The 26,594-nt window shown below is 44.9% G+C and overlaps 1 protein-coding gene across 1 annotated transcript; it reads left to right on the top strand.

The window, feature by feature from the left end:
• On the top strand, positions 1–26,450 carry LOC123249729 (transmembrane protein 216-like). Its single transcript, XM_044678862.1, has 3 exons — positions 1–34; positions 25,492–25,577; positions 25,797–26,450. Exons 1-3 carry the CDS (start codon positions 1–3, stop codon positions 26,448–26,450), a joined length of 774 nt encoding a protein of 257 aa, XP_044534797.1.
• The last annotated feature ends 144 nt before the right edge of the window (positions 26,451–26,594 follow it).

Genomic DNA, 26,594 nt, shown 5'->3' on the forward strand with positions numbered 1-26,594 from the left:
ATGGAGGAACTGGACATTCAGTATATCCTGTCAGGTATAATTAACTTTCAACTTTTAACCACAATTGATCTTTTAACATGGGGAACCTGGAGTAGTATACAACAAAGGCCACTTAACCTTCTGTTAGAACCCGTGTGATGGGGATGAGATCCTAAAAAAACTTGTCTGCCTCTGGGGACTAGAAACCTGCAGCTACTTTGTTTCTGTCAAAAATTAACATATTTGCATGGGAATCGTGGCATCTAGTGGTAATTCAAAAGGAAGGTTTGGAGTTGGTTTGCTTTTTAGAAGTTGGAAAGTCAAAACAACTTGTCCAAATATCTGTTTTGCAGATTGTTATAGATCTCAATTTTTGCCTTTTTTCACCTTGCATAACTTATTTCTAAACTTAATCATAGGACCATAGAATGAGAGATAGAAGGGACCTGCAAAGTCCTCTGGTTTGACCTCTTTCTTTGACAGATGAGGAAACTGAGTCCAAAAGGGATGATATGACTTGTCAGTAGCAGAGTCAAGACTGTGGCTATCTCTTTGATGCTTTGATGGCTGGTTCTTATTCCTTTCTGGGTCATGGGTGTGGAAAACCCTTTGAGATTCATGAGCTCTTTCAAGGCTCTGGACCTGTGTCAGTCGCCGTTGGAGTTTGGCTCTAGATGGCTTCCAAGAAGGTCCAATTGAATGACTAAGGGGTTTGTAATGCTTGCTTTGTAAGTGGAATTGATCCTTGGCAACCAGATCTCTGATTTCATCCATGCGGTAGGAGAAGGGGAGCCAAGTTCTATTCTGCTCAACTCCTAGCTTTTTACCAGTGTGAGTGAGGGGAAGTAAATTATAGAAGAAACAGAAATGGAAAAAGGAATGAAGCCTCGAGAACAACTTTTCTTTGGGGAATCATTAAAAAAATGACCCTCACTTGAGAACTGAAAGGAATGTGAGGTCAAGACTCCAACAGACTATAAGCTCTCCAAGGGCAAGGACCTGCTCACTATTGGATATCTTCAGCACCCAGAACAGCTCCCAGCACTTACTAAGTCGTTAATAAATGCTTACTGGATTTGAATCCAAATTGCCAATCTCTTATTTTACAGATGAGGAAACTTTGAGACTATTTGCCCAGGGTCACACAGGTAGTAAGCCTCTAAGCCAAGAACTGATTCAGATCCCCTGCTTCCAATTCTAGGATTCTTCTCATACTTCTTGATTGAGTCCTTGATTTTCACTAAGATTTATGAAGTTCCTCCAAAAGGCAGGCAGTTTGGGAGAGTGAAGAGTGCTGGCCCCCAACTCAGAAAAATCTACATTCAAGCCCATTCAAGTCTGATACAGTTTGTCTCTGTGACTTTGGACAAGTAACTTCCTCTCTCAGTGGCCTCTTCCAATTCGTTAAAACAAGAAGTTACAGTGTAGGTACAAATCCATATGGATAGAGTTTCCTTCACCAGTGAAATCACAGATCCATTTTAAAAAGAGAAAAAAGTCCCTGGGATGTCACTACGCTGGGCACTAGGAATAAAAAAAAAGACAAAACAATCTGTGTCTTTACTGAATTAAAGTTTTGATCCTCTGACNAAAAAAAAAGACAAAACAATCTGTGTCTTTACTGAATTAAAGTTTTGATCCTCTGACCTCCAAATTTACAGTTCTTCCTGACACACATACATACCAATGTCTGATGTGAATAACAGATAGACTGATCAGTGATTTCATCTTTGTGAAGAATTTCCATTGTGAGATCTCCCCCCATAAATCTGTATTCATTTTAGTTGTTAAAAGACTTGTCCTAGGGCAGTGATGGCAAACTTATGGCACAAGTGCCAAATATGGCATGCAGAGCACTCACTGTGGGCATACAGCTGCCCTCCCCCGCCCAGAGTTTGTTACTAGAAAGACAGAAGGACTTGGGCAGAGCTGCTCCCTTCCCTCTCTTCCCTGCCCCTCTGCCCAGCAGCCCAATGGGAGCGCTTTCTCCCTCCCCTGTGCGGGGTAAGGGAGGGTAGGGCTCTCCCAGAACTTGATGGAGGGAGGGACACAGCACTGAGTCTGGTGGGGTGGGGTGGGTCCAGGCACTCCAGCTCTAAAAGGTTCACCATCACTGTCCTAGGGAGTGGCCTGAGCAGCATAGAGGTTTTCCTGACTCTCTACCCAGCTCAGTAGGCACTCTGACACGTTTCCTCCCCACCTCTAGTAAAATAATCTAACCCCTACTAGTGCTCTCAAGTTCTTGGATTCCAAAAGACATCTACCTCCATACCTCCCCTTTCCCACCATCCTCATATGATTTAATACCTGAAGGAGCCCCAATTTTTATTCATGTGGGCACTCCATTATTTAGTCGTTCTATTAGCATCTTTTAAAATTATATTTTATTTGTTTCAAATGGCAAAAAATCCACCTTACTGCCCTCCCACTCCAACAGCCTCCTCTTCCCAACTGAAACCACAGGTGGAATGGGGCAGACACATATAATCAATCGAAGCAAATTTCCATATTGGCCACATCCGAAAGAAGATTGTCTCATTCTGCATTCTGAGTTCTTTACCTCGCTCAGGAGTAGGTAGCATGTTTCATCATTAGCCCTCTGGAATTATAGGGTTTTTAGTTGGCGGATATGCTGCTTAGAGTTCCTAATTCTTTCAAAGCTATTTGCCATGAGCATTTATTGAGTATCTGGCATGCAATAGACACTGTGCTAGGCACTGGGGTCAAAAAGACAGTCATGAATCAGTCCCTACCCTCAAAGAACTCACATTCTCTTGAGAGGAAATATGTACTTAGGAAAGATATTAAATATATCCAAATTAAATGTATTGTAGTTTCAGGGAGGAAAGGTTAGGAGAGGCTTCTTTTAAGAGGTGACCCTTGATCTCAGTATTGAGGAAAGCTAGAGATGTTTTGAGACAAGGCACAACGCCCTCTGGATCCCAAAAAAAACCTCTCTTTCAAGTTTCTGGCATGCCTCTGGGTAAGCTGGAAATATTGTCATCATAATGATGGTGTGCCCCCTCTTTACAAAAGTCTGCCATCTTTTCTAGAGTCAGATCTTCATTCTGTCGATCACAGAACATGGAAATCTGGCCTGAGAGGTGTAACATTTTAGGGATCAGGTTATCTGCTAAAAATATATGGCTATCTATCACCACAAGTAGCTTTTTAAATTATATAACTCACTACAGAGGAATGGTGCATGGAATCCTCAGGCACAGAACCAATCCTTCTTTGGAGAAGCAGAGTTAGAAGGAGCATTTGGGGAGTTTTTCTGTCTCTTTGGAAGAAAGCTGCCTCCCAAAAGCCCACAGGCATCATGGGTCAGTTTGGGACTCTCCTGGGTTGGATCTGTGAGACCTCCTTCAGGGAAAGTCACCAAGCTAGAGCCAATATTGATCTTGTCAACCTCTTCTAATTTGATTGGAATATGTTTGATGAATAGCTGATAGTCCCAAAGGGCTTCAGGATCTGCAAAGTTCTCCACCCACAGGATATCTTTAATACTCAAAAGAGCTCTATGCTCATTTGACAGATGAAAAAGTTGAGCAAGCTTCTTGAGATCACATAGGGTGTAAGTGAGCAAGGTAGAATTTGAACCCAAGTCTTCCCAACCACCCAAGTCAGTGTTCCATTTACCCCTGACAGGCTTCCTCTCTGGTAGAAAACATCAAAATCGTGAAACATAAAGTTTGGCAGCATCATGAGCCTTTCCCAAGTCCCATCACTCACTACATGGAACACACTCCAGAGCTCTCTGTTCTGGGCCCTTTGGGCAATGGAGGAGTGGAGTGTTCATGGTGGCTTCTGAGGGAACCAGGTTAAACCAGTGTTTACTAGTAAAAGAGTTGAGAGCTTCCTGTTTCTTCCTCAAGCCCCTCCCTCCAATACCCACACACGTGTACACACACATGCATGCACATATTCACATGGAGCCAGATTCCTCACATTGCAAGCCACCCTTGGGAGACACAAGCTCCGGATCAATTAGAGCAGGATGAAGTAAGTCTGCCAACTGATAATCACCCCAACACCTGTGGCATTTAGAAATATTACCTCACCAAATTCCTGGAGCCTTAGGTAAATCATGGGATTTCGGGCTGGGGGAAAATGAATCACATATGTGTCTTCCTGCTAAGACTTGATGTGTATTGGTCTAGAAGGGCCATCACTGCAGCAATGCCACCCAAGTATTTAAGGCATGTGAAAAGGGGGAGGGCAGTGTCCTAAAAGCTTACTTCTGAAGAAGAGAGAAAAAGGAAGTCTCTGAAGGTGTCATCATTCCAAGAAGCAGACCACCACCACCACCCCCGGCACCCTTTTGGTGTGGAGTTTATAGATGGGATTTCAGCATCTGACCCTCATCCTGCTTGACCTCTCTATAGTTTCTGTCACTGGTGACCAGCTTCCCTTTGGGGACACGCTCTCTTCCTTTGACCTCCATGGCTCTCTTCTCTCCTGGTTCTCCTTCCTATCTGATTCCTTCTCGATCTCCTTTGATGATTCATTATTCCCCTCTTACTCCTAAGCATAAGTGTTCTTCTTCCCCAGGTTCTGTCCTGGGTTCTTTTAGTTCTTTAAGCCCTCTCTTAGCAACCTCATTTGTGCCCAAAGGTTCAGTTAACATCTCTACCCATTGGATTCCCAGATTGAACTATCCAGCCATAATCTCTCCTGAGCTCCAGCCCCTCATTGCCAGCTGCTCCCTTGAATGTCCAACTGCATTAGTGTCTGTTCTCCTCTTAAATGTCCCATCAGCATCTCAAATTCAACATGGTCACAAGAGAATTTATCATCTTCCCCACATCCCCAAACCTCCTCTTCTACCTTTCCTTACTCAGTGTCCTCCTGCTCAACCAGATTTGAAAACCAGTCACCACCCTTGTCCTAGAACGCATTACTTTCACCTAGAGGGTGGCCATCGCCTCCAAATTGGTCTTCCTATCTCTAGTTTCTCCTCTGTACAATCACTCCTTCACAGCCCTGCTAAAAACAATCATCCCAACACCTAAGTCTGAACTGTTGTTCTTGAGTTCACAAAACTTCAATAAGATAAAGCACAAAATGTTTAACCTGGCATGGAAGGCCCTCTCCAATGTGCCTTCACCTAAATTCCCAGAATTCACACTTCCTTTCCTATTCCATCCAAACTGAACCACCAACTCTTCTCTGGCTCAATATACCATCTCCCACCTCTCTGGATTTGCATGTTTGTAATGCCCCTCTGCCCCTGACCTTCAGAATCCTATCATCCTCGGTCTTGTGCCAGGTTTCATCCCCTCTAGGAAGCTTTCCAAGTCCACAGTTATTTTATTTTATTTTTTGTCCCCACTATTTTATTTTATTTTTTATACATTTTTTAACCCTTAACTTCTGTGTATTGGCTCCTAGGTGGAAGAGTGGTAAGGGTGGGCCATGGGGGTCAAGTGACTTGCCCAGGGTCACACAGCTGGGAAGTGTCTGAGGCCGAATTTGAAGCTAGGGACCTCCCATCTCTAGGCCTGACTCTCAATCCACTGAGCTACCCAGCTGCCCCTGTCCCCACTATTTTAAAACATTCTTTCCCTCCTCCAGTTTCCCTAGAGTGTGTCATCTGGAGCTCTTCTTTGCTTCCATCATTTCCAGCTCTGTTTTATTCTCATTTCTGACCCTCTCATGTTCCCCAACCTTGTAAAAATGTTATTTCCTCAAGAGCATAAATGGTGTCACTTAAAAAAATAAAATATCCAGAGGGCCTAACCCAGAAATTTGACTATAGTAGGCACTCAATAAAAGTAAAACGAATTGAATTGAGTCTATGTAGACACAAAGACCACCCCAGAACACAACTTGGCCACCTACCTTTAACACTCAGTCTAGGTCAAGCTCGAGAAGCACAGTGACCCAGGCAAGGGGCAAGTGTCCCCAGGAAAACAGGTGGTGGGACATTTTAGAGGCAGTGGAAAATGACCACTCCACATGCCAATGCCATGGCCCTGCTTGGACACCTCTGTCCTCCGACCTGCCAAGTTGTTCATCCCTTTGGCTCCCTCACCAGGCAGGATTTCTGAGCATTGGGTAATAGTATCATTAATAGGGATTGGGTCACAATATGGAAAAAATGCTAGGCAGCTCTTTGAAACAACTCCTGACCCAGGGCCATCTAGGGGCATCATCAAATTTGGGGGCATCTGGGTCCCACACGGAAACCTTTCCCCCTGCACCTAGTTTCTTTTTTTATATGTAACCCTTAATGGCTTCCTGAGATTTCTTTAGATACAGTAATAAGAGCTAACATTGACATGGGGGATTTATCCCTTTCGGTCATCACAATGACCCTGTGACCCAGGTATTATGATAGACAGACAGATAGACAGATGGATAGATAGATAGACAGATGGATAGACAGATGGATAGATAGATAGACAGATGGATAGATAGATAGATAGATAGATAGATAGATAGATAGATAGATAGATAGATAGATAGAAGAGAGAGAATTTATTTAGCACTTATTATATACCAGACACTGAGAATATAAATAGAGGCAAGCAAGACAATCTCTATCCTTTGGGAGCTTACATTCTAATGAGGGAAGATTAGATAGAAGAGGAAACTAGACAAGGGGAGAGGGAGGCAGGTTGGTATGGAGATGACTAGGAAGTAGCATGAAAACCTGGTTCTAGAAAGATAAGATGAAGGTTCACCTATTTAGAATCTGGCATCCCAGGGGCTGCTGAATCCTAGATTCTGATGGAGGGGAGAAAGAGATGATGGCCAGAGCAGAGTCTTCCTTGACCTTTATAGCTTCAGTCACTCCTCTTTCTGCATACTCTTTTCCTTTCCCTCCTGATTCTCTTCTTACCTGTCTCACCATTTTTTCTCCATTTGGAAGTGTAACCATTTCATAGATGAAGCTGAGACTGAGGAGGAATAATTATAAGGCTTATAAGTGGTACAGACAGGATTAGAACCCAGGCCTTTCCCGATTCCAAGACCTTGTGCTGGCTGTTTCTAGGTTGCTCACACCACCCCACTGACCCGTTCTGGGCTTGTAGTACAATATCTCAGGGGACTATGACTTTCTGCATCCCTCCATAGACAGAGGTGACAACCCCTAGAGTTCTTGGAATTCCTTATTCCATAGATTCCTAACCCTTTTGTTGTCTCACTCCACTCTGCATTAGCTCAGTGCCTGGCATATAGTAGGCACTTAAATATTTTTGGATTGGATTGGACCTGGACTCCATTCACCATCTGGTGAAGCCTATGGTGAAACCTTCTCAGAAGAAAGCTTTGAAATGCAGGATTGAAAATAAAATAAGCAGGATTGAAAAGGAAACCGATGATGCTGAAATACAGTTATTGAAATTTTTTAACAAGTTCAAGGACTCCAGTTTAAGAACTGCAATCTTGGTATAATAGACTTTCAGCCCATCCCTGTGCCTGTCCCCAAAACCTTTCTTTAAATAAAAAAGGCTTTATTATGTTCTCTTTTTTTTTTTAAATCAGGTACTTCCTTACAATGGTGACATACATAGCCTCTTCCTACCAAACCTTCCCTTACAACAAAGAAATTTAATTAAACAAAATAGATTGGGGGCAGCCAGGTGGCTCAGTGGATTGAGTGTCAAATTTGACCTCAGATACTTCCTACCTGTGTGACCCTGGGTAAGTCACTTCACCCCCATTGCCTAGCCCTTACCACTCTTCTGCCTTAGAACCAATGCTCAGTATCGATTCTAAGACAGAAGGTAAGGGTTCAAAAAAATCAAAATATTGACCCTATCTGACGAGTGCCCTTTTCCGTAGCTGTAGTCTACCACCTCTCTGCTGGGAAAAAGGAGCGCTTCACCTCGGGCATCTGAAGACACCCTCAGTCCCTGCATGGATCAGAACTCTAACATCCTTCCGGGTTATTTTCCTGCCATCCTCTGCTCAGGGACTTCCCATCCTGGAAGGACCTGCTGGAGTTTGGCGCTCCACAATGACAGCCGCAGAACCCTGAGTTCTCTCCAGGCTATGAAGAGGCGTCCATCAGACTTAGAGGGGTGGTTGATTGACTCTAACCTAGAGGCAGGGTCTTCCAGTGGGAAGTTCTGCAAGGTCCTACGGGCTGGGGGGAGCCAGATATGAAGAGACTGTGCTGAGATGAGACAGAACCGCCATCCTACCTGGAACCCAAGTGGGAAGTGAAAGTTAGCCCTACAATGGAACGAATCTCTCCACAAAAGGGAGCCTGATGGCCACCCACGGGGGAGGTCACTAAACACTCCCAGGACAGTCACCAAGCCTGCAAGAACCTCGAGAGTCCGTCACGCCCCACTGGGTGACGATACCTCAAGTGGAAGGGGTGATGTGTTAGGTCAGGGGGCCGTGCCTAAAACAGGCTGGGACAGCAGATGGAAAGGCTTCGGTTACTCCCCATCTGAAATTCGAGAGGTGAGAAAGAAAAGAGGTGCTGAGAGGTCTGCGGTTGTTGGTGACACCCGAGAAGGCAGGCGCCCCCTCCTCCCACACTCCCAAGGGAAGGAGTCCACAGCCGATGGAGGGAATGGCTTTGAACCTTCTCCCCAACCCCCCTGGCTTCTCTCAGGGCTAAAACAAGAAAGTCACTTCTCTCCTGGTCAAGCCTCCAGGAATCAGGTTACTTGGCACTTTGGCCAGGCCTGATCACAAGATAAAACCTTGTGGAATTGGAGAACCGCAGGGCTGGGAAAAAATACCCAAAGGTCATCTCCTGTGCCCGCTGCTTCTAGGAAAGAATGCGGCTAAGCCAGGAGCGAGCCCTCCACGGGAGAACTCAGGCCCGAAGCTTCTCCTCACCAAATCCATTTCATAAGGTGACCGAGGGCGAAAATCGTCCTGGCTCTGGTTTCCTGGACCTTAGAGACGCCCGCCCCCAAGGCCTCTGGGCCCCGGCTCTCAAGATGGGGAACCAGTGGGGACATTTGGCTGGCGTGCCCACAACTGCCCTGGGCCATCAGGAGGGACTCGATGATGGACTGAAGAGAGGGAGCAGGTGGGGGGAAGCAAAGAGAGAGCCAGAAAGCTCCCCAGGCTTCAGTGTCAAGGCTTGGCCCTCCCATCACAGATAGCAACCCCTCTAACATCCTAATGGGTCAGCGGCTTGGAGGCCACGGTGGGTGAGAGGGCCAGGACATGGAGGCAAGAGCACTTCTGTACAAGTCTGGGGTGCCACGCACGAGGCACCGAACCTCTCCCGGCCCTCCACGTGGCTGTGCGTGTGCTCTAGATATGTTCAGTATTGACTTCTCTGTGTAGAAAAGGCTCCTCGATTGGAGCTGGAAGGAGCCTCAGAGGCCACCAAATCCAGCCCCTCGGTGTGTTTTTTTTTCAAGAACAGAGACATTGAGAGGCTATAATTTGGCCAGGACTAACTAGTGTCTGAGGCAGAATTTGAACCCAGTCCTTTCTCATCCCAAGACCATTATGGCTCTTTCCATTATAACAAGAATGATAGAATGTAAACTCTATGACATTAGGGTGATTTCATGTTTACCTTTTCATCCCCACCATAAATAGATACCTTAAAATACTTGTGGATTAGGGGAAGTTAGGTGGCTCAATGGATAGAATGACTGGCCTGGAGACAGACAGGAGGTCCTGGGTTCAAATCTGGTCTCAGACACTTCCTAGCTATGTGACCCTGGTCAAGTCACTTAACCCCGATGGCCTAGCTCTTATCCCTTTTCTGACTTTAGAACCAATACTTGGTATCGATTCTAAGACAGAAGGTAGGTTTTTTATCTTTAATATTTGTGGAATGAATGAATGAATGAGTAAATGATTGGTCTTTGAGATTGCTATGAGGAGCAGATCCAATGTCCTGAGGCTAAGCCATTTATCTGAGAGGACAGTCTGTTCCCATACCTGAAGTCTCTCTGGGCTAACAGCGCCTCCTAGAGGGGAAACCCAATGAACCCAAAGTCACCTGCACTTTACCCACAGCCCATGAAGGGATTCATGGTGGCTCTATGCAATGGTCCTAAATCGAGGTGGCCTTGGTCATCTGGCTTCACGGGGCCTTCCTAGCCTTCCCCTAAGGCCATTTTGGACTTCCTGCAGCATACGACAGTGGGGACAGCTGCAGTCACAGGAGATGGAATCTCAGGGTGTCTACAGAGGAGCCATTTTATTTCCCTGAAGAACAGCAACCAATCCAGGAAGACTGGACATGGGAAGTTTTCACTCACAAAAGGCCAGCTGCTGCAGAAACCCTCCCATTTCAATGAAGTGATTCAATTCAACATCTTTCTGAGGGGCTTCCCACATACCAGACACAGTCCTAGGCACTGGGAACATGGAGAGAAGAGTTCATTATTTCCAGCTCTCAAGAAAATCACATTCTTCTTGGGAGAGGAGGGGAGGAAGAAGAAGGAAAGGAACAAACTCCACTTCAAAACGACCTTCTGCAGGTGGCTTTTCCCAGCTGCTGGAGTCTTTTCCCTCTTAGATAATCTTCCATCTACTCTCCCAATACCTTGTAAATGCCTATTGACCGGTACACTGTCCCTCTTGAGGGTGGAGACGATAGCCTTTGCCCTAAGCACAGTCTAGGCACATCGTGTTCAATAAAAGCGTGTGAGGTGAGGGACTTAACTCACCGGCCGTGTAACTGGGGAGAACAGGGCAGATGTGAGTGATTTTGAGCAGACAGACACATGGCAGTTGGGGATCATGGAAAGTCGAGGAGGACTCCAAAGCTGCGAATCTAGAGGCCTGAAAGGGGGATGCTGGTATCGTTGAGAAAATAAGAAAATTAAAAGGAAGGTCGGGGTTAGAGGATGAGTCTTTGGAACTGACCCATCAGGACCGCAGAGAAGGGAGCGATAGTGAGACAGAGAAAGGATGAGTTCCCAAAGGACAATTCTGTTCTTGTCCCCATCGGACTCACATGAGAGAACTGAGGTCGTTATTATTTCTAATTTGACCCACAGGAAGAAAATGACATTTTCAGAAGATGTATCTGTCGGTGAGATGCTCTCTGGGCTGAAGAAGAGAGGCTGGAAACAGGAAGCGTGCTGCAGTCATTGAGGCACGAGATGATTAGGGCCTGAATAATGTGAAAATAAAAACCGTCCATGTGTCTGATACACTGAAATCTATTCTGTCTTCTGGCTTCCTCTGTTGCCATAGGAATAGGATTGTGATTTCATGGCACAGGGAGAACTGTCACATGTGTACAGCCTTTTTACCGATGCCAGCTGGCACCTTCCTGCCCCTGGTAGTCTTGGACAGTTGTCCAGGGCATTGGGCGGTTCAGTGACTTGCCAAGGGTTACAGCACCAGAAAATGTCAGAGGCAAGACCAGAGCCCTGGCATCCTGGCATCCTGGCATCCAGGCTCCTATTCACTGTGTTCTCTTCTTTCTACTGTTGTCATAGGTCATTCTGAAATGGGAATGTGGAATGATGAAGAAGGCAAGAGAAACTGTGGTGGCCACTATTCAAAAAGATTCAATGGGATTTTTTGTTGTTGTTCAGTGGTTTTCTGTCATGTTCAACTCTTTGAGACCCCTCTTGGAGTTTTCTTAGCAAAGATATTGGAGGGGTTTGCCTCTACTTCTCCACCTCATTTTACAGATTAAAAAACTGAGGCAAACGGGGTTAAGTGATTTATCCAAGGTCACATAGCGAGTAAGTTTCTGAGGCTAGATTTGAACTCAGGAAGATGAGTCTTCCAGACTCCAGGCCCAACGCTCTATCCACTGCATCCGTGGCTGCCCCCAGTAAAATCTTAGAGGAACCTCATTGGTCCCAACGGCTGCCTTCATTTTCACAAAGAAGCTAGGACTCGTGGAGGGGAAGTGATCCATAGGCTCGAGGTCATCTAGAAACTGGAGATAAAAATGGCGCCAAATAATACTTGGTAATCGTACCACGCCGAGCATTGGAGGACCCAACAGTCACCGTGTTCTGTATCTAAGCCACCATCCTTCTAGCCCCGGAGAAGAAAGTGCCTCGAAGGAACTCCGTCCTGCATAGCTATTCCAATCATGCGGCATTAAAAGCAGCCTTGTAAAAAGCAGGCCAGCAAGCCCAGCTGTGGCTGACTTGGCCACCTCCGCCCAAGAGGGCCTTCCGAATTATTTATTTATTTGTTTGTTTGTTAGGGAGATTTATCGCCCTGAGAACCAGAGCCGTGTGGCCCAATAAATCACTGCGAAAATGTTCACATCATTTCTAAGCACAGTATGTGTTCCCGGGCCCACCCCGGCTGCCCAAGGCGCCACAGTCACAGAATTCCATCCATTTGACCAAAAAGAAACCCAAGACAAGGTTTCAATGGGCCCCCGAGCGTGGCTGTGAACGCAGCAAACCTAGAAGCGGAGTTTGGAGTTTTACAGCCTTATTAATATGAGGGGGGGCTTCCCTCTGATAGCTGAGGGGATCGGCACGGGACAGTCGAAATATTACTGGACTGGGAGTCGCAGTGAAAGCGGAGTTCAAATCCCAGCTCTGTCTTTATTGCCTGTTTGGCCACAGCCAAGTCACTCAGTGGTAGCCTTAATGTCCGCAGCTATAAAATGGGGGGTGCAGGGGGTTTGGACTACAGCACAAGTCACTCGCCCCTCGCTCAGTCTTGGTTTTTTAATCTGTAAAATGGGGGTTTAAAGAGCACCTACTGCACAGGACATTTGTAGTATCTAATAAAATATATCTAACACTCTTTGTGTTTTATATATATGTGTATATATATATTTATATTTATATATATGTATATGTTATTTATTTGTATTTATATGTATATATTTATATACATATGTATATAAATGTTTATATTTATTTATAAGTATTTATAAATATTTATTTATAAATATTTATTAATAATATACATTTATAAATATATGTTATTTATAAATGTATAAAGTATTTATATGTATATATGTATGTTATATATGTATGTTATATATATTTATATGTATGTATATATATATATATAATATAACACTAAGCACTTTGCCAAAGTGCTTCCTAAATGTTTGTTGATTCATTCATCGAGGACAGCAAGGAAAAATCCAGTCAAGAACTCAAAGGACCCTTGAGGAGGCTCGTGACCCAGGGAGGAGCTCATGGAAGACTTCCCAGAGGAGGGGAAACCTAAGCAGAGCCTCCGGAGGCGAGAGGGTCTCTGAAAGCGGGGCCTGCATGGCCTTGGCAAAGGTCCGGAGAGGCACATCGAGTCTGGGGAACAAGAAATAGGCCGGATGAGCCGGCCTGGAGAGTGTGGGATGGGAGGGAGGGGAAAGGAGCCTGGCAAAGCAGGCTGGAGCCAGACTGCAGAGGCCCCGTGGTGGTCTGCTTGGCCTCAGGCACCCCTATTCACCATCAATAAAAAAAAAAAAAAACACAATTTCTTGTTTTATCGTTTCCCTGTTTTGTTTAATTGTCAGATTTGCAGTTGTGTGTTTCCTCCTATTTTTCCAGTGGAAAAATGCTGCATTTCCGCTCCATTTGGAGTGGAGGCGCTCTTGGTGGGCAGGCCTGGGAACCCAACCACCATTTGTGGGCTTGTTTCTATAGGGAAATGCGTTCTGGGCTCCCGACACTTACAAAGGACACTCTGGGAACAGCCCTTTGGAAGTCGGGGAGCCTGGATGGGTGCCGGGGGGCTCTGACGCGGATAAGAGACGGTGGCCAGAGCCCATCTGATCCAGAAACGTGAATTCTGCCAGTGCAGAAACCAAACCTCTGTGGGTGAGTCACTTGGGGGGATGGAGGAGCCACAAGCAGTAAGTGCTGTGCACTGTGGTAGAGGTGGGGCAGCCCCCCAGGGAAAGCGGGTCTCGTCCCAGGTAAAGGTTCCGGACCTAACCCTACCAGCAGGATGTCAATGGCGCCCGTTCAGGTGCGGGTCGCGCCTCACGGCTTCCCGTTCTGAAGTCCTGTGCTTCATAGGAACATGGACTTAGAACTGGAAGGACCTTAAAGGCCGCGGCTCCAGCCTTCCTTATTTTCCAGAAGGGGAGACTGAGTCCAGGAAAGGGAAGTGACTTGGTCCACAGCTTGGAAGAGGATGAGGCAGGATTCTCACTCAAATCTCCCTGACTCCATGTCACTGCTCTATCTACTATGACATTCTTTTATCTCTTGGTTCCTTCTACAAGGAACTTGCTTCAGAGAAACTTGTATTAGAAAGTTCTTAGCCCAGGGGCAGCTAGGTGACTGTGTGACTCTGGCCAAGTCACTTGACCCCCATTGCCCACCCTTACTGCTCTTCTGCCTTGGAGCCAATACAGAGCGCTGATTCTAAGATGGAGTTTAGGGTTTTTCTGTTTGTTTGTGTGTTTGTTTAATTCTTAGCCCAAAAGAGAAAACTAGATGGGGACGATTGTGCTGAATAAAGCTCCTCACAGATGCCTTTGCGTTAATGGGACCCGTCTTTCCAAGCGATGGCTTTCCCCTAACACCTTTCCCTGAAGAAGTCTATTATTCTCTGTATAGCCTGTGACTGGGAGTGCCAAGCTCTAGCCCCAGCCTGGGGGAAGGTGGAGGAGGGCTCCCTCAAGTCACTGCCTTGGGCTTAGAACTTCAGGGTCTGACATCTGTGGGCACGGGGGCTCAAGCAAACACTCAAAGTAATGAGAGAGATGAGACTTTATTTCCTCTAACTGACAGAATGCAGAAAACACAAATGATTTCCCATCTGCCGTGAAGAGTCCACATGATATTCTCTCCGTGGGGAGTCCCCACTTCACCATTCCTGTATCATCCCTCCAGGTGAAGAGCATCACTCCAAGGTTTGGACCATCCATTAAGGGGGGAGTATACTTACAGACACCAGAGAGGCACCTGCCATCCCAGGGGCCAAAGCCTGGGAAAAGAAAGAGAAGGAGGCAGAGACGCTCTCTGCTCCGCTCCCTGCCTCTGGGAGCCTTTAGGGAATTCGGAATTCCAGTGGGACAAAGAAGATCCTCACCCCCCCAGCTCCTAGGGCTCCCCCTGCGCAGTCACCGTTGTGATCTTAAAATATGGTCATCATCTAGTCACTGACACTGAAACCTCTGCAAAAAAAAATAAATAAATAAAACCTTACCTGCTGGGAATTCTGACTTTCTGAATTTAAGAGCAAATACAGGTAACCCTGTCACATCGCAAGGATTGGGGCAGAGCGCCGGCAATCTGGAAAATCCACAGGAGATTTTTTTGGCCCTCCCTTTGTACCAGAGAAGAAGTCTGAATGCTTTCTGTTGCTTTTATGGAGTGTTTACAGTATCTTCTCCTAAAATGTGGCTTTAGTATTTGGTCATAGGCTATATAGTTTCTTTTTGTTTTTTTTTTAACCCTTACCTTCCATCTTGGAATCAGTACAGCTGGGAAGTGTCCGAGGCCAGATTTGAACCCAGGACCTCCCGTCTCTAGGCCTGACTCTCAATCCACTGAGCTACCCAGCTGCCCCTACTATATACTTTCTAAACTTTTTCTGTGTCATCTGCTGGCCTTTACGTGTCATCTGCGGCTCTCGCAAAACTCCTCAAAAATTCCTGTTTAGTTTCTTATGCCAACTTTTGATATATCGAAACTTTGATGGGGAAGAACGTGGAAGAGAGAGCCGTGTGTGCAAATATCACAGAATGTCCTAGATCCGGTGACTTAGGTTGCTGCCTCCAGAAATTCTGAGGCTGAGGGACAAGAAACTGATCATCAGAGAACCTGGGTTCTAGTCTCAGACCTGCCTCTGTATAAACTATTGTATAATATATATATTTTATATATATATATATCTGTATAAACTATTGTATAATATATATATTTTATATATATCTGTATAAACTGTTGGGTGCTTAATAAATGTAATAATGAACATATAAACCACACATATCTAGATATATGGCTTACTCTGATGTCTCATTTTGGGGAGATGATTTCACTTTCCTTTTTAAAAAATTCTGTGCAGAAGAAAAACAACGGCTTGATCACGTGGGTCAATGGGGACATGATTAGGGATGTAGACTAAGCAATCACCCTGATGCAAATATCAATAATATGGAAATATTACAATATTTTGTATGTAAAACTCAGTGGAATTGCTCATTGGTTATGGGGTAGGGGGGAAAGGGGAGGGAAAGAACATGAATCATGTAACCATGGAAAAATATTCTAAATCAATCAAATAAATAAATAAAACTTTTCAATTAAAAAAAGAAAGTAAAAAATTCTGTGCAGCTGTATGCTGGGAGCTAAGATGGCAGGATAAAGGATGCTCCACTCCCCCAATCCCTACACACACACACACACACACACACACACACACACACACACACACACACACACACCCTGTAAATGGCCTCGTCCATTGTCCTTACCTAGATTCCAAGAATTTTTTAAATTGTTACATTGGAACAAAAAGAACACGGTTGCAGCTCTAAAGCCTTCATTGGCAGAGGCTTGTGGGGCAAGCAGTAGACTTATGGCAAAGGTATTAGCCATGGTTCTCTTGGGGCCCCCTTAGGCTTTGTACTTGAGGCCCATTTGTTTACACAACTATAAATTGAACTGGAGACTTTTTTACACATCCCCAAATACAGCTTTCTCACGGTGGTCATCTTGGAGCTGTCAGAGGAAAGAGGTTTCCCATGACTCTATCAAATGTCCTAAACTGCATCTGAAGGCACGTCTCCCAGGCCTGCCTCCTCACTACCTGAGCCCAAGGCATGGTCACCTGAAAATGATCTGGGCTCCTCCGTGGGCTGGACGTACATCTGGCCTGAGGAGGAGGGCTGATCGCTTTCCTTGATACATGAGTGGACGTCTTTACCCCGGCAATGAGGCTCCTATCAGCTAACCATGAAAATTCGTACCACCTGTGACCACTGGCTCTCACAGAGCTCCCTCTCCCCCCACTCCCCCTCCAGACACTTCTCCTTCCTTCCAAAGACTTCATTTAACAGACATTTCCCAAGAGAATGATATCACCCAAAGACACAGAGTGTCCCCTCAAGGTAGAGGAGCCCCCAGAGTCACTGGGGATGGCGGCACCTCATCAAGTCCTGTTGGGCTTCCCCATTAGCTCACAGTGCTGGCTGCTTCAGGTCAATGGCTAAGGCAGATCCCCTCGAGGCCAGTTGTGCCACCCCATCCAAGGAATTCCTACAGGGGTTAAGAAAACTCTTGGAAATTGCTGAAGAGACATCAGTTCATGCCCATATATACATACACATCCTCAGTGTCACAGGATATTAAACAGAAACTCTTGTAAATGATGAAATAAAAGGAGCTTCACCACTTCTCTTAAAGAACTTAAATCAGGAAAGGACCTCAAAAATCAAGAATTTAAAGCTGGAAGAGACCACAAAGGCTATGGGCTACAAATCCTTTAATTTACAGATGGCAAAACTGAGACCCCAAGGTCAAGGGCATGGGTCAAGGTCCCACAGCTCGGAAGTGGCCGATGAAATCAACGCAAAGTCACCCACAAACAGCAGCACCTTTGGGTCTCCTCATTTGGGTCTCTCCAATTAGAATAGACACTCCTTGAGAGCAAAGACTATTTCTTTTTGCCTTTCTTTGTATCTCCAGAGCGTGGCACAGTCCTTGACTCATCACTTTATAAGTGCTTATTGACTTACTGACTGATTGACCTGGTGTTGGATTGCCTCAATTCCAGTGGGGAACTCCTTTGACAAGCATATCTTTACTGACTTGCCTAATGTAATGTAATATAATATAATGTAATGTAATGTAATTAATATAATATGATATAATATGATATGATATGATATGATATGATAATATGATATGGTATGATATGACATGACATGACATGATATAGTATGATATAATATAATGTAATTGATATAATATAATATGACATGACATGACGTGATATAGTATGATATAGTATGATATAATATAATGTAATATAATATAATGTAATTAATATAATATAATATAATATGACATGACATGACGTGATATAGTATGATATAGTATGATATAATGTAATGTGATGTAATTAATATAATATAATATGACATGACATGATGTGATATAGTATGATATAATGTAATGTAATATAATATAATGTAATACAATGAAATGTAATATAATGCAATATAATATAAGTAATGTAATATAATATAGTATAATGTAGTATGATATGGTATGATGTGGTATGATATGGTATGATACAATATGATACAACATGATACAATATGATATGATATAATAATCAGACGTTACATAACTTATTTCCGTGGTTAGATATCTCAAAGTATTTTGGATGATTTGGGCATATACATAGAGATATGGTGACAGAATCTTTCAGATGGCATCTTGCTCTACTAAATAAAATGTTTAAGTTGGGGGAGTTTATAATCAACAAACAATAAACACGGCAGGATCTCACATTCTTTACATTTATCAGACAATCATGGGATGATAAAGAAATGCTCTATGGTACATCACTTTACAAAGTCTATTCGTTCCCTTGTTGCCATTGATGAGGAATGCTCAGAATGACTATTTAAATGATTCATCAAAAAATAAAATAAAAGGGAGGGGAGAAAGCAGGAATAGAAGTCATCATATAGGCATTGATGTTGACATTCTCTCAATTGCTTTTTTAAAAAACTTTTCTATTAATAATGTCCAAGACTTTTTCCCCCATGCTTTGGTACATCTCTCTCCCTCAGTTACCTTATAAGTTATTCTCTCAATGTCCTCACAGTGTTGTCATCACTAGCAAAGACTTATTCTTTATACAATTGGTCTAATTCAGCAGCTGTCCTTTCCATCTTTGCTCTCTTTAATGCAATTTCTCCCTCCTATAGAAAAGACTGTAGCATGTGAGTCCAACTGTGGTCTGTTCCTGATGGTCTTTGCAGATTTTTTCCATTTTTCTTTTTTTGTTATCCTCCTTCCATTTTCTTCCTTAAATGTCCTTGAGATAACTTTGTCTACCTGAATCCCTTGCTAAGCTTTCCTTAAATTGGTCTTACCTTCCATTTCTTTTCTCCTTTCTGAGATTATGTTCTCTGTATTCTGCTTTCTTTTTCTGTAGGATTTTGCAAATGACTTTATATCCTGAAAAGATGTCGTCTGTAGCTCCTCATGCCCAGTGTCCTCTGAGTCTTTTCTCAAAGAAAGTATTAATAATGAATAGGCATCGCAAATCAGGGAATGGATGAACAAGTTATAGTATATAAATGTGATTTGGAAAGGAGTTGGCAGTTCAATCAAAGGACTTATCATACCTTGCTTTGATGAGAGGGCATTGACAGGTATTTGTTTCTGATATGCTGGACATTAGCATCTTGCCTCAGTTGCAATCTCACCCTGGAACGACCTCAGTACCAAATACAATGAGGGCAAACACACAGGAAGGATGTTCCTGCCAAATTCCAAGGGAATGGAAGTCTAAGAGATGGTTACCCAATCAAATTTAATATGCTCTCAGCTGGGATTAGTTTAGCTGAAATGGAAAGAGGGACAAAAGAATCCCAGGATTTGACTCCTGTTTCTTTATCTGATTTTATTTCCCCATCCTGGTAGACCCACTCCAGTAGACATGGGGAAAATTTCCATTCAGCCTAATCTCAAGAGAGGCTGGCATTGACATGATTCATTCAATAAACATGTTAAGTGCCTACTTTGTACCAAACACCATGATAGAAGATGGAAATATTAAAATGACCAGCCATGCAACAAACATTTATTAGGCACCTACGATGTGCTAGGCACTGTGCTGAGATAAAGACTTAAAAACAATCAACCAGTCAATAAACCTTCATTAAATGCTTACTATATCTCATGCTTCTTACTGTGTGACCCCAGAAAAATCACTTAACCCCCATTTGCCAAGCCCTTACCACTTTTCTACCTTGGAAGCAAACATAGTACTCATTCTAAGATGGAAAGTAAGAGGTTTTATAAAGCCTACTATGTGCTAAGATGTGGAAATTTTAAAACAATCAAGCAGTCAACAAACATTCATTAAGTCCCTACTAAGTGCTAAACACTATATCAGAACATGGACATACGAAGACATTCCACCAATCACAAGGACTTAGTAAACTCCAAATGTGTGCCAGGCGCTGGGCTCAAAGTTGGAGATGGCAACCATCAAATATCTCTTGTCTACGAGAAGCTTCCATTTAACTTCGAAGCCTATACACAGTCCATTCAAAATATATAGGAAAGAATTGAGGAGGGGCAAGAAAGGGGAATGGGGAGCATTGTAAGGGGTTGAACTGTTCTAGGTGGGGCTACTGGTCACATTTATCTCACAGTTTTTGGTTTACAAAGAACTTAGAACTTTAGGGTTGGAAGGAACCTCAGAAGGGATGGAAATCACAGGATTTAGAGCTGGAGAGATCTAGGGCCATCCCAGGATCTTACAGATGGAGAACCTGAGTCCCAGAGGCATGAAGAAGTTTCTCTAGTGTCATGCACAGAGCCAGGATTCAAGCCCCCAAGTTGGCCCCAAATCCAATATCTTTTTCACTCCAAGTCCAGCCCCACTGACCTGAGAATCCCTCTGTGGCCAACCGGTCATCAGCTCCCGACCTAAATGTCTCCCGTGGGGAAGAACTCACTAGCTCTGGAGGCTTTTATTCCACTCTTGGATCCCTTTCCTAGTTCAAAAGTTTTTCTTTCTATCAAGCCAACATCTGTCTCTCTGCAGCTTCTCCAAGGGCTCCAAGTTCCTGCCTGTGGAGCCAAATCAAACATCGCTAATCCCTCTTCCCAGTGACAGCCCTTCCCATTCTTAAAGACCAGTCTCCTGTCTCCTCTACATCTTCTCTCCTCCAGCCTAAACATCCCCAGGTCTCTCAACTATGCACATGCTGTCTCGCTTCAAGGCCAGAACCAGGAGTCCAGACAGAACGGTGGGTCAAGTGGAGGTCAGGGAATTCTAGGCTTGTGATTTAGATTTAGAGCTGGATGGAAGCTTGGAAGCCCTCTAACCCAACCTCCCTGACAGATGAGGAAGCTGAGGCCTGGGGAAGGGAAAGTCATTCAGCCAAGGTCACACAGCTAGTAAGTGATGGAGGTGGGTTTTGACCCTACGTCCTCCATCTGCAGACCCACAGATCCACTGGGTAAATACTGCCTCTTCAATGGGTCCAAACTTAAACATTCAATCAAGGGTCCATTGATGAATGGGACAGATACATGAGGACACAAATCCAGAAAGTAAACTTGAGATGAAAAGAGTATAGGAAGGGAAGAAATATACAAGTCGGGGCAGCCTGGAGGCAATTAATTATCAGGGAACCATCCAGAAAAACAGAGGCATTAAGAGCAAAAGCCAAACACTGAAAGTTTGGAATAAAAGGTCCAAGGTCCGGTCACTGTGGGGCTCCTGGGTAGAAAAAGATCCATCAGTTCAGAAGAGGTCCTAGGGTAAGACTAACAGAATATTCTGCTAAGTCAGAATATATGAAGTCAAGGGAATGCTTTCCTTCACCCCCTAATGCCTTCCTCCACATTTGGAAACCAAATCATTTTTAAATGCATTAAGAGATTTTGAGCCAGGAAGTGGCAGGAATTCTGGATTTGGAGTTCAGGGTTAGGGTTCAGGGCCTGACTCCAATGAGAACCTATGAAAACTTGAACATCGCCTCCTCTTTCTAGTCCTCAGTTTCCTCCTCTGTAAAATAAAGGTTGTATTTAAATGACACTTTCAGTTCCAAGGCTATGATCCTATCAGCTTTCCTTCAATAGAGAAGAGATCGTTCCAGATGTAAAAGACTCTTTTAAGAAAACATTCATCACCCCATTTTTCCTTTCTTTTGAAAATTCAGATTTTTTAGCAATTGAGTTTTCTTAAAGCAAAGTTAACTTATATTAGAACTACTTGTTAATAGGAGGCACAGAAACCAAGAGAGTTGAACTGGTTTTACACCAGTACTAGACATAAGAGCCGTCTCCCTGATTCGTTCTGCAGTGCTTTTCCCCTAAACAATATTCTCTTCTTTTAAGGGGGAGAGAGAGCACTAAACAATATTCTCCTTTTTAGAGAGATGGAGATGAGACAGAGAGAGACAGAGAGAGAGGGAGAAGAAGAAAGAGGTAGAGAGAGGCAGAGACAGAGACACAGAGAACAAAAAAATATTCTCTTAGATCATTGACTCCCTTTTCCCAGGGAATCATCAAAAATTGTTTAAATTTTATGACCAATTACAAATTCTCTCCCTCCCTCCACCTTCATCAATCTTGAATCTGCTAGTTCTACACCTGATCATTCTTGAGCCCTCGTTCCCAACATTTATTGAAATTGAGTTGGTTTTTTTTCAAGCCCATTTGTAGAAGATACACTGATGGCTGTGGTTCGTTTTTTCCTTAAGAACAGCAATTCATCTTCCCTTTTTTTTATAAACACTTTAAAGATTTCATCTGCTAAAGGAATTTTTTCCCTCCTTTTGGATAAATCTGCTTTTTCCCCAGCCTTGATTTTCCTTCCTTGCCTTTAAAAAATATTTTTTAAAAAAACCCTCTAAGTACACTAAATATTTATGAATGTAATTTATGAATGTTGGTCTTCACTCCTTGCCAAAGCTAAACAGTATATCTGTGTGTGGCCTGAAAAGTCCTCACCGTGACGGGGCTGAAAACATGGAAATGAGCAGTAACTTCACACTAATAAAGAAAAACGTCAAACTTCTAAAATAAAATCCACAAGTGACTCATTCAACGTGCTCATTTGGAACTCCGTGCCCCAGAGAAGGGGAAATATAATCTTCAAGGGCACCATCCTCTTTGGCCCAGCTTCGGGGTCCCAGCCCAATGGGCAGAGCTCTGTAGCAAGTGCTCACAGACCCCATCCGAGAAGGAAACAGGCCCAGCATCTATCTGAAAGGTTGAGAAAATAGCCCACTCTTTTTTATGGCCAGCGGGTTGAGTTTGCTTCCCTCTGTACTCCTCAGCTGATTTCCTCTGCCCATTGGCTGGGCTAGAAGGAAAATCTGCGGGACTCTAATGAGTTCCTTACCCAGATCCAAGCTCGGCCCGCATTTCTTTGGAGAATCAAAGCCCAACATCTGGATTTGGGCTTGTCACTGTCACAGAATCTCTCAAATGCTGGAGGTTGTTTTCTAGAGTTACATAATTTCCCCTGAAAAGCCTTTCCCCCTCCCTTCAGAAAAGACAGAAAGCCGGTGGAGGAGGAAATGCCGATGATATTAAAAAGTCATAAGCATTCATCTATGATAAGTAAAAAGTGGTAGCAGTGGACACTCATGGCCTGTGATTGCTCGTTGTGAACTGGTAAAGGTGGGGGAGGCTGGCAGGAGTCAGGGCTAATAAAATGGAGAACTTCAGGTGGTAGGAATGAAGAATGTGAGGAAAAGGAGAGGGTGCCCCTGTGGTTTTCAAGGTGCCAGACATTACTGTGATGATTTAAGGATCTCAGGGAGAAATTAAAGAATCAGGGTTTGGCAGAAGTGGGGAAAGTGGGGAGGCTCAATTGCTCAGATCTTCTCTGGGGCTATGCAGGAACCTCCTGACTGTTTGGAAGCCCCAGCCGTGGTTCTGAGACTTGAAATGGCTCTTTCCACCCCTACCCTGGCCCCTCTTGCTTCAATTGGAGAGCCCAGAGTGGGAGGCAACTGGGTTCAAATCTGAACACCATCTCTTAACACCTGTGTGACCTTGGGCAGACACTTCTGCTCTCTGGCCCTTTGTTTCCTCCGCATAAAGGAGGTGAATGAGACAACCTGGGGGTCCCTGCTGACTAATTCCACGATCCAGTGATTCCACCACTTACCTCCATTTCCACTGGCTTCCTTGGCAGCACCCCATTTCCCTGAGTTCCTTTCGTCCTCTCCCTTTTGAAAAAAATCCCTGATTTTCAACATTTCCCCCCACCCTGTCCAGTGAACCTTGGGATAGATAAGATGCTATTTCTTCAGGTTTCCTCTCCTAGGAAAAGGACAATGGGAGTCTTGCTGCTGGAAACATCACAGGGGCACACAAGGGTCTCAAATCATAAACAAATCAGGAAAGGAAGATCAATAAGTGTTGAAATCGTCTGGGTATACCCATTTCTAATCTTCAGTGAAAACAAAAGCACAGCTGGAGCTAATAGCACAAGGTGGCACTATGGGAAGAACTTCAGGCTCCAGTTTAGGGGGAGTGGGGAGGAGGGGCAGGGAGTCCACCCGGGGGGCCTTCCCTGATTGCCACTTGCTGCTCCCTGATACCCATCCAGGTCAGCTCCACCTCTGTTGTGTCTTCTACCCTAACCCTGCCCTTCCATTGTGCCCTGTACAATTTCCATTCTACTAGAAACAAGCTCCATAAGAGACCCAGACTCTTCCCACACCCCAGAATGCCTCTGAATAGATTTTGCATTTACTTCAGTGTGGATTCGTTGTCCCCCACCTCCACAGAGGACAAGTTCCTTGAAGGTAGAGATGATTTCTTCTCCCACGTCTCTGTCTTTTCTTCCTTCACCTTCTTCTCCTCCCCATTTCCTTCCTTCTTCTCTGTCTTTCTCTTTTGTATCCCCAGTGCCTGACACAATGCCCAGCACATACTACCATGCTAAATCAGTGTTTGAATTGAAAAGTATTTGGAAGTAATTTTTCCCATTTTAAGTAACAAATCTTTGCTCCAGAAATAACCCAAAGAGACCGTCCTGTCCATTCCCTGCACATCTAAACTGCTGCTGCTTGGAGAATAGATCCTGCCCTCCATGTTACACCATGAGCAACCCTTTCCTCATGGTTGGCAGAGAATCCCACCTACTCCCCTTCAAAGGAGATGAGTGCCTGTCAATCAGCCAGTCAACCCATACTTGGTAAGTGTCTACTGCGCGCCAGGCACTGCACAGCGTCTCCTACATAAGAGATCTCCAGAGTGGCAAGAAGTCTTTCAATGTGAGTGATCATAAGCACCAGCCTTCAAATGGGTGAGCCAAGTGGTTCTTGGCTCTGCCATGCTCTAGTGACAATGCTACTGTGACTATTAAGGGACCCTGGAGACAGGTTAATATAAGCCCCACATTTTACTAGTGAGGAAACTGAGGCTGAGAGAAATAAAGTGGCTAGACCCGGTGAGTAGGTAGCTGAATCATGACTGGAACCCAAGTCTCCTGACTCCAAAAGCAGCATTTTCCACTGTACCCCCTCTTAATGCTAAAAAAAAAAAAAAAATCATTTCCCTTAAGCCTCAAAAAAAGCCAAGCCTCTGGATAGATTTCCATGTCTGCACTCAGTCGCTAGCCAGGCCAGAGCCAAGGCGTGCCTTTATAGGCCAGGCAGGCCATTTATTAGGTTTTTTAATGCATCATTATTTGTTTTCATGTAGATTCAATAAAGTTGTGTAGACTTCTGGAACCCAGTTCTTTTGTGCCTTCTCCATCGCCAAAGGAGGCTCCGGGCCACGTGTCTTTGATGCCTGGTCTCAGAACTCATGTGCCCAGCCCAAGCGGGAGCAGAATAAAGCCCCTTAATTAACGGGACCCCGGAGTGGAGCCCCAGAGCAGCTGTGCACGGTCTGAAGGGAGACATCCATCAAAGCCCTCCATGTCCCTTCCCTACCCCTTGTTTGGGCTTTCCAGAACCCGGCGAACGCACCACTGGAATCGTCCAGCCACCTAACACGCACAGCCCAGTTGCCGCCATGAAGCTTAGCATGCATCCACATGTGTGCACTGGATGGCCACGTGTGTGCACTGGGTGGCCACGTTGCCTTTCTTTCTAGGCGGCCTCAGAACGTCGGGTCTGTCGACGGCGACTTTCCTCCAAAGGAAAAAGCACCGGGAAAGGTTCGGAAAATCCCTTTCCACGGGCCGCCTCCTTTCTCTTCCCGCGTCTTTTCCCAGCAGCTCCTACAGGCTTTCCTCGCGGGGCTTCCTTTGTGCAGGTTCCAGCCCAAGGGCTGACGTCATTCCCTTTTACAAAAGCCGGGAATAACGCCGCCGCCCACTGTCCCGGCTTCCCAAAGCACGTCTGCGCCCTTTATGACGCCAGGCATCCTTTCCTGCGGCTCCCACCCAAAGAGTTACCGCTCCGTCTTCGTTCTTTCAGCAAGCGCGGAATCCATGCGCCGCGTGGTCCGCCTGCCGCCGGTTTCCATGGGAACCGAAAAGCCGCGGCGATGCGAGGCCGCCGGCTATCGTCCATCTCCCTGGAGATCCTGTTCTTCCTCAATGGCTGGTACAGTGCCACCTACTTCCTGACGGAGCTTTTCATGTTCCTGTACAAGAGTCTCCTGCTACCGTATCCAAAAACCAATCTAGTTCTGGACCTGGCCATGTTCTTCCTTTACTTCGGGACTGAATTCTTCCGCATCCATTTCGGCAGGAAAGGGAACCTCTGCCAAAGGATAACGCCGCTGGGGATTAGCTTGGCCTTGACCTTCCCTTCGGCTCTGATGGCTTTCTATTACTTCCTGTTTCAGACTTATGTTCTTCGCATCGAGGCCGTGATGACCATGCTCCTGCTCCCTTTCTACAGCGTGCAGGTGATCCTCGAGGTGCTCACACTCACCACCTTATCCAACAAGGATTCTTTGTGAAATCCAGAGGCACGTGCCCTCAGGGAGGCTGGCCCTGGGACTTGGTCCCGGCAGCATCTTCTAAACCAGCCTGGCAAATGAGTTCTCCATCTCCTTCAGGACAGTCAAGGGCGCAGCATCCCCTCTCCTGGCTTTGGACTATGT

This window comes from Gracilinanus agilis, chromosome 5, assembly GCF_016433145.1.
Source record: "Gracilinanus agilis isolate LMUSP501 chromosome 5, AgileGrace, whole genome shotgun sequence".
NCBI lineage: Eukaryota > Metazoa > Chordata > Mammalia > Didelphimorphia > Didelphidae > Gracilinanus > Gracilinanus agilis.

Bases quoted from the DNA above. Each gene is read 5' to 3' on its own strand.
- LOC123249729 (XM_044678862.1), top strand. From the start codon at position 1: ATGGAGGAACTGGACATTCAGTATATCCTGTCAG. The intron at 35-25,491 runs GTATAATTAACT...TGGGCTTTCCAG, and splicing joins CATTCAGTATATCCTGTCAG to AACCCGGCGAACGCACCACT. The intron at 25,578-25,796 runs GTGTGCACTGGA...TCCTTTGTGCAG, and splicing joins AGCTTAGCATGCATCCACAT to GTTCCAGCCCAAGGGCTGAC.